This window comes from Neovison vison, chromosome 1 (assembly GCF_020171115.1).
Source record: "Neovison vison isolate M4711 chromosome 1, ASM_NN_V1, whole genome shotgun sequence".
Lineage (NCBI taxonomy): Eukaryota > Metazoa > Chordata > Mammalia > Carnivora > Mustelidae > Neogale > Neogale vison.
The window spans coordinates 65,295,594-65,307,724 of NC_058091.1; the positions used below are offsets into that span (position 1 = coordinate 65,295,594).

At 38.5% G+C, this 12,131-nt stretch overlaps 1 protein-coding gene across 13 annotated transcripts in view; it reads left to right on the plus strand.

Moving 5' to 3' along the window:
* Window positions 1-12,131, plus strand: part of MAP7 (microtubule associated protein 7) — a 167,315-nt gene that overhangs the window by 123,782 nt on the left and 31,402 nt on the right. For 8 of the 13 annotated variants that reach the window (XM_044248058.1, XM_044248113.1, XM_044248068.1 and 5 more), the window contains 3 exons: window positions 3,717-3,880; window positions 4,674-4,791; window positions 8,413-8,523. In XM_044248058.1, the coding sequence (XP_044103993.1) occupies window positions 3,717-3,880; window positions 4,674-4,791; window positions 8,413-8,523 (393 nt within the window). The remainder of the gene's footprint in view (window positions 1-3,716; window positions 3,881-4,673; window positions 4,792-8,412; window positions 8,524-12,131) is intronic. The other 5 variants (XM_044248094.1, XM_044248164.1, XM_044248105.1 and 2 more) reach the window with 1 other exon arrangement.

Here is a 12,131-nt window from a genome sequence, read left to right on the forward strand (position 1 = left end):
TTTTACTCCTTACAGTGATTCTGTGAGGAAGGTCCTATATTGATCCATGATTTACCCTGACAAAGTGGGGCATTGGGAGGTTAAGTAACTTGACCAAGACCACACAGTTATAGGTGAATGAATCAGGAAGTAGTTCCCAGTGAATCAGGAAGTAACTCTGAAGACCATTCATAGGTTCTGGTTATGAGAATCACTGTGGTGAGTGGGGGGAAGGAGGGAGAACAATGAAAACCTTTGCTACCTAGAAATTAAAATAGAAGAAATGCTGAAGTTTGTGGTAGATGTCAAAACATTGGTCCCCACCCAGAGGAGTCAAAGCTCCTGAAAACCTTGAAGGCAGTGTGTCTCCAAATCCCATCAGTAGACCACTTGGGACCACCCAGAATCACCTGGAATGTTTGCTCAAAATTCAGATTCCCAGGCCCTGTCCTCGAATTGGTAAATCTGAATAGGAAGGTTAAAGCCCAGGAATTTGCATTTTAACTAATACCTTCCCATTCCCACACACACAGCCAATATGATTCTGAAATATAAGACCACTGCCTTAAAGGAAGGGTCAGTTTGGATAAACAATGATGGCAACTTTCTCAACAGGGCAACAACTGGAACAAAGAGATGGAAGAAGGATGGGTTGTTTGGGAGGGGCAGCAAGGAAATAGGTCTAATTAGAATTAAGAGGCCATTTTGGAGAGCAATGCAGAATAGGCCACAGAAGCATATTAAGGCCAAGTTTAGGGAGGACTTCAGAAATTGCGGAGCTTCAGTTTAATGAGAAAATAATCACAAATATTCATGAACAAGAAAGTAGCCTGATGAACAACATTATTTAAGGAATATTAATCTGTGAACTGATGAACTCTAATTTTACAAATTTACCTTTGAAAAATATTTACTTAAAATTCCATAAACTTTTTTTTTTTTTTTTAATTTTGTCTTTTGGCTTCTGGGATAGCTTACAGGAAAAGACGATATTACATTCAGAAATGTCCCCAAAGAATCTGAAGTTTTCCTCAACATGGTTATAAAAGTCAAAGACTATGTAGTTAGCTAAGAGTTAAGGAATAGATCTGTCATACTTCTATCATACTGCCTGTCTCAGGTTGCAGGGTGCAAATCCATTTCTTTTTTCTGTCAGGGATCTTCATCCACTCTCAGTGGGAGTGTAAATTGGTGTGACCTCTGCAGAGGATAGTATGACACTAGCTATCAAAATTTGAAGTGTATATTCCCTTTGATTCAGCAATTCTACTTCTACATGGATATGTTCATGTGTCTACAGAGGTGGTGATAGTACAATGTCATCCCAGGTCTGAATTGGTAAAATACTGGAAACTTAGATAATCTATCAATAAGCATCTGGTTATATAAAATAAGATATGTAGATGGTGGAATATTATATAGCCATTAAAAAGGTTGTTGGATTCATGTTTTATGTGTTGCTATGCAAACATCTCTAAGATATATTTTCAGTGAATAAAGCAAGACACAGAGCAGACGGTGTACTGTGCTACAGTATATATGGATTTTTTTTTTTTACATTTATACAAAAGGTAAAGATGGAATAGAAGAGGGTGTGGGGTTAAAGGAAGACTTTCATTTTGCCTTTAAATATTTTTGTACTGTTTAAGCTTTGACGGAAGTCGATCACTGTAAATCCATCTTTTTAAATGAACTAAAATGTGTAGTATCATTGAAAGCCTATTGGTAAGGTATGCCCACATATGAAACCAAAAGATATTACATGCACAAGTGTGTGTGATCACAGTAAAATCACCCTTAAGACGCGTTAGAATTATGTTTCCCACCTGTTACTTTCAATGTTTTTTCTCATAGTCTTTTTATTTATTCACTCACTTGGCAAATATTTATTGAGCACATGCTATGTCCTTCTACTTAAAGTAAATTTTCAGCTTGGGCTTGAGAATTTCTTTAGCACCATGGACTTTTAAACTTGGAAGAAACCTTGAAAATCAATCCCCACGTCTTTTAGGCAAGAGAAAACTGAAATTCAAATGAATGTGTCTTAAGATCTCACCACCCATTAGTGACAAAAGCTGCTGGGAGAACCCCATTCTCTCTGCCACCACCATGAGTGCTGTCACAAGATAAACTCATCTTGGATTGTTCCTGACTTTTCACACAAGTGAAGTCAATTCAGGTGGCTTTCAGTAGATTTGTCTCCTCGAATGAACATCTTTGGAAACGTTTATTGGTAGCAGAAATGCAGGATCTTTAGTAATAAACATTTAGAGGAAAGTGAAATGTTCTGAATTTTGATTTTTTTCTCTTAAAAAATAACATTTTAACTTATATGCCATGTATTATCCTCAAGGCTTATGCTCTAAATTTGTTTGGACACTTTTTCAAACAGTTTTAATAGCTCATATTAAAGATCTGTCTAGTTATCATGGGTCAAGGAAGCATTGTACCCCCCCCAAAAAAAGAAAAGAAAAAAGTTTTGTTGGGTATGTATTCCCCTAACATGAGGAAGAACCATGTACGTGTAAAGGAGAAAAGAGGCACTCCATCCCTGAACAATACTTTCTGAATTGTGTATTTTCATTCAGCCTATAATATTAATAGTCCGATTTATCTAACCAGAGTTGAGCTGCTTCTTTACTCTCTCACACCACTTAGCTGACTCAATGTGATAAATCTGTAAGGCGTTTAATATATCTTTTATCAGCTATCTATTCTGGGGATTTTCTCCCAAATTCTGTTAATACTTTCAGAGAACCAGTGCTCTATTTAAACAACTGTAGTCATAGCTTATGATATGAAGGATATCACATTTTTTTAAAGATTTTATTTATTTATTTGACAGAGAGAGATCAAAAGTAGATGGAGAGGCAGGCGGGGGGGGGGGGAAGCAGGCTCCCTGCTGAGCAGAGAGCCCAATGCGGGACTCGTTCCCAGGACCCTGAGATCATGACCTGAGCCAAAGGCAGCGGCTCAACCTACTGAGTCCCTCAGGCACCCCAGGATATCACATTTTTTTTTAAAGATTTTATTTATTTATTTGACAGAGAGAGATTACAAGTAGGCAGAGAGGCAGGCAGAGAGAGAGAGGAAGAAGCAGGCCCCCTGCTGAGCAGAGAGCCCAATGCGGGACTTGATCCCAGGACCCTGAGATCATGACCTGAGCCGAAGGCAGCGGCTTAACCCACTGAGCCACCCAGGCGCCCCATCACATTTTTTAAAAGGGAGACAAATGGTACTATTGGTTTTGAGGGCATCGTATCAGGGTAACACAGCAAACAAGAGGACATTAGTGATTTCTGAAGAGTAAAATTCAGTGCATCTTCTTAGACCTCATTGCTAACATATCAAATTGTGCTATAAATTAACAGTGGCCTTTTTTCCCCTCAAAATTGAAGGAAAGCAAAAGCCAGGCTTGGCAAATACAAAACCAAAGAACCCATATTTGTTCACTGTGGCCCATTTATACAGTACTACCTATGTACACTTTCTTGTTTTTCTGTTGGGAGTGCAGGCAAGCAGGAGGAGGGGTGGGAGGCACAGGCAGAGGGACAGGGAGAAACTTAAGCAGGCTCCTCGCCCAGCGTAGAACCCCAGGGACGAGCTGGATCTCACCACCCCGAGATCATCCCTGAGCCTAAATCAGGAGTCCACCATTTAACCGACTGAGGCACCCCAGTATCTATCCTAGTTCTGAGCCAGCCTGTGCATGATTTCCCTTGTTTTCCCTTCTGAAGCTGCGAGAGAAATCATCTGGTTAGAACGGGAAGAGCGAGCCCGGCTGCACTATGAAAAGCACCTGGAAGAGCGGAAGAAGAAGCTAGAAGAACAGAGGCTGAAGGAGGAGCGGAGGAGGGCTGCTGTGGAGGAGAAGAGGAGGCAGAGGCTGGAGGAGGACAAAGTAAGAGACCGCCCCGGGCAGTGAAGGGGAGGTCTGTCTGCTCCAGAAATGCTGCACGTTTACCATGAAACCTTCCATTGCGGTGCTAGGATGCCTAGCAGCATTAAGTCATCAGTTTTATAGGTGGTAACCATAGCTTCTGGAGAGGTCGGGATACGGAGGGCAGGTAGCGAATGGTATGATTGCTACAGTTACTTCCCTAAAAACTTCAAAAGCCCAAGTCCGTGGACTAGAGCGGTAACTTACTTGTGTTCTGTTCATTTGTGTGAAACTATCAGGCTTTCCCACGTGCAAAAGTTTTCACATAGATTGGCTCATTTAATCTTTACTCAACCCTTGAGTGTTTATATGTCAGTTTCTGCAAAAATGAACGTGTAGACTCAGAATGAGTAAGTCACAGCTTAGTATGTCAAGGAGTCGGGCTTACCCACCTGCTCAGATTGTCAGTGCCATTGTGTTTTAAGATACGGTACCACATTTGTTCAGCATCTGCTCAAGCTAAGACCTGCGCCACCGTGCCTATGTGAATGCACCATGCTCTGCGTAGTAATAACAAGGGTTGCTGATTTAAGTACCCATCCTTCCCCGGAGGGCTCTGGCAGCTGGAACCTGATGCTTTCCGTAACCCTCCCAGGCTGATGTTATTCCTGTCCTGAGATAAGGTGTAAAGGTTAGGAGGTAGGAGTCTTCCAGTTAAAATCTCAGTAGTGCCTTTACTCCATTCTGCCTTCAGTTAAAGAAGCCTCCAATAACCAGGTTGAAATCTGATCACTACTCCTCTGTTCCATTTAAGGAACGCCATGAAGCTGTTGTACGACGGACGATGGAAAGGAGCCAGAAGCCAAAACAGAAGCCTAACCGGTGGTCATGGGGAGGCCCACTCCATGGGAGCCCCAACATCCACAGTGCAGGTACACAAATCTCGATTGCTTTGGAAAATCACTCCTTTCTTCCTGGACATCAAAAGGGCAGTTGCTTTTCTCTAAGCCTGTGTTTCCAAAACAAAAATCGTGCTGAAATAATTAAACTATAAATTCTGCTTCTACTTGTTTGAGGATAAGAGGGTGATGGAGGTAAGAAGATAAGGTTCATCTCCTTTAACACAGGCTGCTTTTCTCTTCTGTTACACAATTCCTTGAAGAGATAGAAATCTCTGCAGTGTTTCTAAGAAAACATGCAGCTTGCACACTTTATTATTTTAAGTAATCATTTGCATTAGGATTCCAGGATGATGGAATAAGTTAGCCGATTTTATCATCTTCTCTGGAAGAATCGTAGTAGTGTTGACTGATCAGAATTGATACTCTGAGCTTGCGTATTCGGACCATAAAGCATGTGTGGCGTTAATGTTCTGCGGGAGAAAGCGCAGGTTCTGAAGCTAGAGCCAGGAATGTCTCAGCCATTCCCTTGTTCTTGAACAGACGTAAAATCACACTGAAATTTGGACCAGGGAGAGGCTTTATTTTTGTACTGTAAATTCAATACACCTTGAATTTTATATAGCGTGTGAGTTCTTTTTCATCTGTGTGAGTCTAATAACTTTTTTTTAATTATTATTTACTTTGAAAAATCATTGTCTTACATTCTGTCCCCAGGTGGTTTTGTTGAATCATCATTCACCTTTCTCGATTTAGCAGGCCTGGACCACCACTTCCCAACTCTTGGTGGTACTAGAAAAGCTGGTACAGACATCCCCGTGGTTGCTGATTGCCTGACCTGTAGCTAGCACCTCCCACCTAGGGCCGGTCTGTCAGTAGCTGAATCATCACTTAGTCATAATGCATGCTTAATATCCCGTCGCATAGACCTAGATCTGGGATACGGCACAGTGTTTCTGAAGTGCGATGATAGAACTCTGGTGACTTGAAGGTGTTGAAATAATGTAATGACATGTGATGTGCTTACTTTCTCTCTAAGTGATCATTTTGGAGAAAACCTTTAAAAAGTGTTTTTATAGTTAATAAATTACCCGGGATCAAAGTACATCCAGTTTGCACTCCCCAGCCCCACCCCAGCCCTACCCCTGTCAGTACTGCTGTTCTCTGCTCTTAGTTTTAATCTAAATACCGTGGATTTTTGTTTGCTCTATTCTTGCATTCCTAACATTCAGTGCATCCAATAGAATCCCTTTATTTTAAAAATTCTAAAACCAATTTATCACAGCTTACTCTCCTCTGATGTTGAACCATATTCAGAAGCACTTTTTTGTTTTTCCCTTGGCTCTCGGGGACCCAGTGGTAGTTGGTGGAGCAGGTGTCAAATCTGTAATCATAAGGCTCATTTATGTGTGCTGTTTTATTCTAGGGGCAGTTTTGCATATATATTCCATGCATGGTTTATATCTTTATAACCTTACTTTTTCTTGCTTCCACACTCGGAGTTTAATATATGGCCTTTAACTCTGCCACTCAGAGCAAGAGGAGCTAGTGCTGTATTTGTTAGCTCTTGGGTAATATCTATTTTTATATGGGCTGTGAATTAGAGAAAATTGCTGCTATACCAGAACAGAGAAGGTTGGAAGCAATTGGAATTTGCCTTCTCCAAGGTCGCAATGATCTGCTGTGATCTGAAGAGCAGTGAACTGGTCTTACTCCTTTATGACAATGCCTCACTCAGGTTGGGCACTCAGTCAGTGTTTGCTGACCAAAAAATAAATCGTAGAAATTAAATTTAATTCAGGTTAAATCAGTGTGTTGCCTTACTATCCACACATCCGCTAGCACTGCTTTGTAAATTATTTTAAACTCATTCTTCCTTTTTGTGAATTTGTATTTTGTTCAGCGAGCAAAAATTATCAAAGAAATACATGTTATACCTCCATCATTTTCACCAGGCAGAGCAGGCCTGCATGGAAACACAATGTCCCCCAACTACAACTGAACATGTAAACATAGTATCAGGAAATGTGTCACTGTCAGTCACCCAGAAATGGCTTTTGTTATCCTTCCTTGTGTCCCTGGACTTTACACTTCATCATTAAAATGTTCCTTTTGATATTTTATCCTAAATCTTCAGGATTGCCCCAAGAGCCTATCAGTTAAGGGTTAACTGACGTCACAGGCTTGATGTCTGGGTTTGTTTGTTTTATAATTCGAGTGGCTTCAACCATACAAATGCATCCCAGTAGAGATTGGAATGTCTGATGTTGCTAGAAGACTTGTTTATCCGCCATACGCTGTCAGTGGTGGTCACAAATGGTTATTCTGTGGAGGGACGTTTACTGAAAAAGTTTTGACTACCACTGTTTCTTAGACCAATGGGAACTGGGTTTTAAAGGCATCTACCACAAGGATTATTTTTTGTTTTTAGTTTTAGAAGAAGCTAGCAATAGAAAACAAAATACGGCAAAACCCTTTTAACTTTGGTCATAGGTCAGAACAGCTACTTGCCCTCATAAATAAATATAATGAGACTTTTTGACTTTATTCGATGCGGTTTTATTCACAGAACATGATCTCTCCTAATGAGCCTGGTGACAGCTTGGTTCCACCGTACAGACAGCAGACTAACAGAGCTGATTTTTGCCTTGTATCTTCTCTCTGAACTTTAAGAATTACTCAGAAATTACTCAACAGTATTGCTAATAAACTTAAAGAATTCTTTTTTTTTTTTTAATATTTTATTTATTTATTTGACAGAGAGAAATCACAAGTAGACAGAGAGGCAGGCAGAGAGAGAGAGGGAAGCAGGCTCCCTGCTGAGCAGAGAGCCTGATGCGGGACTCGATCCCCGGACTCTGAGATCATGACCTGAGCCGAAGGCAGCGGCTTAACCCACTGAGCCACCCAGGCGCCCCTAAACTTAAAGAATTCTGATTTTCTTGATATTGCCGTCAGTTTTGTTGGGCAGGTTTGTGGGCCGGTTCTACATTTGTAAACACCCGAAACTGCGTGCGATAGGCCCAGAGGTGTGGTTACTTGTAGACTTGTTAAAAAGAAATTCTACAGTGGCCTTCAGTTCCACACCTAGAGTCTTTCTTCTTCTTTCTTTTTAATTTGTTTTTCTGTAATGAACTTTAGTGCCCTGGGTAAAGTAACTGTGCAAGAAAAAGCAGCAGCAAAGCATAGAACCTGGAGTTCTTTTTTTTTTTCTTTTTTCTTTTTCTTTTTTCCTAGTGTTTGCATTCTATTTCACCAGCCCCATTACTGCCCCCTTGTTCCTGGCTGGGGAAATTCTAAGGGTATCCACTTTCACAATCCCTTCCTTGCTGTATGGTCTGCCCCATTATTTTAGCTGTCCTCCACTGGCCTACCTGTGGTCCTCGTCTGTCTGTTGTATTATAACAATATGCTTGAATTTCCCTGGCTGACAAACTGGTGTGCTACATATTTATTTTATCCTATGAGAAAAATGAATTGTATTTCTAACCTTTAAGTTACTTTTAAGATGTCCACTTAGAAAACTGTGCTATTATGTAAGATCTAGTAATAGAGCTGAAAGCATCCAATCCTAGTTTCTCCTCCCGTCAGTAAAGTAGGAAATTGCAATCCTGCATGCTGGCTGTCAATTAGCATTATCTCCATTTGTTTTAGATCCAGACAGGCGGTCAGTTTCCACCATGAATCTTTCGAAACATGTTGATCCCGTCATTAGCAAGCGGCTCTCCTCTTCATCTGCAACTTTACTAAATTCTCCAGATAGAGGTACAGTCAAAAGGAAAAAAAAAAAAAGTGTTCTGTTATTTACTTAATGCTTTTTTTTTTTTCTGGATGTTTACAGCTAACAATAAGCATCTGAAGTTGCTTTCCCTACGTTTCTTAAATAGGAAGAACAAAACTTCAGAGTAAAAAAGCAATAAACGGCTGAACAGCATTTCCCTTGCGACAAGAACTTGCTCATTTTAGAACTTGGCTGAATGGTTGCATTTAGCAGTGATGAAAGCGGTGCTTCTCAACTTTTTAGTAAATGAGTTTACAGCTCCAGAAATCACCCACTTATCCACCAACATGCCAATAACCTTTGTTACGAACATTTATTTCACTTCAATCATGTTGTCTTTGACTTTTCATCTGTACTTTGGGAATTTCAAGCTTTGACTTTCTAAAAAATCTTAAATGATTCATGTTGGTAGATTTCATTTTGCTATTTGATTTCTCATTTAATCAAACCTTGCTTACTGCATTTCTTGTGTGTGCGTGTGATTGATTTTTGGTGTCCATTCATTTTGCTCTTAAGGGATTTGGCCTAACCTCAAGAATATCATCATTGAAACTTCCTACAACTTTTAATAATCATAGTCCTCCAGTTAATGTTTTATTTGAATTTTGAGTTTTATTCATCCCATGGATTTACAGTACATGAATGTTGAGTTATTGATAAAATTTAAGTTTTATTTTACATATTTATATCTCATAGAAGCAAAAATCAAGTTTTTAAGATAAGCTATGGTTTTACAGAACTTAAATTCATTTTAAATTAGAAAGCCAGAGAATTATTGTGCAGTATAAAAACACATACTCTCTAAAAGTAACAAATTGTGATATTTTATAAGAAACTGATTGGGAAACGTTCAGTGTTTATAGTCTAAAAAAAATTCAGTGTGTGCATGTTCTGTATGTGTGTATGTGTATTGATGTATTTTGTATTGTATAAAAGTTGTGTCATTGTAATGTATAATATTATATGTGTTGATGTTATTTTATAACTAATAACTAATCTCTTAAAGCTCTACATGTTGAAAAATAGTTTCCTATTCTTGCCTTTTAACCTAAACTATTACTTTTTTTTTTTTTTTTAACTAATTTACCTAAATCATGGATACTAGACTTAGGGGCCTTCTGTATGTATTATGAATTATATATTCTTTATATATATATGTATATACATATATATAATTATCATATAATTGATTATATATGAATTATATATTCATTTTTATATAATTATTATATATTTCTATAAGTATTATTATATAATTCTATAAGTATTATGAATTAACATTCCTTTCATAAATAGCCTTTATTTTCAAACCCATTCCCTTAGTATAAAATATAACGTACGAATGCTGTTCTTACAGTTGTCCATTCATCTTTTCTTTGGATTTGATCACTTACTCAGCACTTCATACTTTTGTGAACCTGTGTCTAAGACAAACTACAGTTGGGATTTTACAGCACTTTAAAGTCAAACCTTACCTACTGCCTCCTGCAGTTCCACAGCTGCATTTGGGGTAGATGGGCAATAAACCGAACAATATCCTACCACCCTTCTATGGGACAACAGTGATTTGTTTTTAAATATTTGGGTTGTCACACTTGAATATAGTGTTACATAGACTGAGAAAATGACCTGAGTTAAAGGAAACCTCTGATTAACAAAGATTTTTGTAAGTGCTGCAATAGAGAAAATTTTGCCACTGGAAATTTTTGCGTTAAAAATGTGTTTCTTAATATTCTTAAGCTACCTACTTAACCAGATTTTTCTCAAGGAAGGATAAGGAGTTTCCAAAAAAGCAAGAAATGAAATTACTAAAATTACTCCATACATTTTCCCCTAGAATCTAGATCACAGGACCTGGTGGTAGAGCTGCATTCTGTCCACGGGCAGGTTCTGGTGGACCTGAGCAGGGTATTTTTGTTCTCGTTTTGATTTGAATTCAGTGCCATCATACTAAAAATGGAATATCTCCCATAACATTTGGGTTTCCTGCTTTTCACGAACTATCAGGATCTGGCAACACTTGCCTGATTTTTGCACGGCACCCTTCTGAAACTGAACAGTGATTTCCTGCATTTGGAAGAACACCATAATACAAATATCTGTGTTTGTGTGCCTCCCCTGGTCCAGATGGTCTGTTATAGGAGTTGTCAATATCTCATTGTGCTTAAGTAGGATCAGTACTAAAAATTATTTCATGAAAATTAATATCCCTTTCTTCAGAAGCTTGTCATCTTAAAATCAGGCACCTCTCAGGTGGTGGTGGGTGGGCATAAACTAACTCTCCTGTCCTAACCTTTACTGAAAAGTTATCTTACGAAAGAGATATCTCTCTCTCTCTCTCTCTCTCTCTCTCTCGTTCAGGGCATAGTAATGAACGCAGAAGCGGAAACATGTTCCCTCTGGCAAAATCTTTCATTCAGGCTGTCAGATCTATGAAACAAATCTCTTTGGATTTGCTTTAAACACAAGTCAAAAAGGGTTTTGAATCTTCATTTGAGGCAGATTCTTTGGTTGATGCTTTAAAGACTCACAGAAATAAAGTTAATGAACTTGTTAATCCAGGGGCAAGAAAAGACGTGTCTTCCCAATAGTAAACCATCTCTGCATTTGTGATCTACTGCATAGATCAGTATGACTGCATGCCAAACCCAACTCTGCAGAGTTTATCAAGGAAATGAAGCATTCCTCTCTTCTTCCCCTTCTCGTCTACTTGAAAAAATATAGTTCTGTTGAATATTTTCATTTCATCCTCCTCACTCTTCCCTGTTGGCTTTCTTGTGTGACTGTATAGTACTTTTAGTTGACATTCAATGCCATTGTTGGTGCTCACATACACACACGGCCATATTACAGCAAGCCTTGTTCCATTGTTGTTCTACCATGTAACTGTTACTCCGTTACATATATAATTGTATATATACAACATGTACATATTGATATAATCCTTTTATTTATGTCTGTCAGGTAAGATTTAATTTAACTGTGAAGACTCTCCTAATAACAAAAATCTAATAAATAATTCACTAATTCTTAGATTCACTGCAGCCTTGATCAAAATAACCACTTTTTAAAAAATAAAGTCAGGTAATTAATGTACTTACTGAAGGTTGGTAGTTCTTTTCACATGGGAGCAGATATTTCTTATACCGACATTTCACATCAGGTAACTTTTGTTAGCTAAAACTAGTTTTTTTAAGAATTTAAATGTCGTTTCTTTAAAGTACAGCATACAAAAGATTATTAAAAGAACAATCGCTCCAGAAACAAAAGGATTTGCACCTGCTGTTTATGGTATAGATCAGAACTAGCCTTGTCGGTTTAGACAGTTTTAAAGACTTTTATCAGTGACTAGGGAGTGTGCCCTTAAATAAAGATGTATGGTTACCTTACTTTAGTGGTACTTGTAGGATTTTGCAAACTTCTTCCCTGATATTTTCAGAAAGTAGCTTCTATATTTTCATGGGCCACCACTGGAAGCTAACAATATCAGCAAAGTCATTAATTTATAATTATCATGCATTTCCCAACAGTGGTCTTGCCACCAAGCCCCAGTATAGTTTGGGACTATATTCACTGCATTGTTCTAAATTTA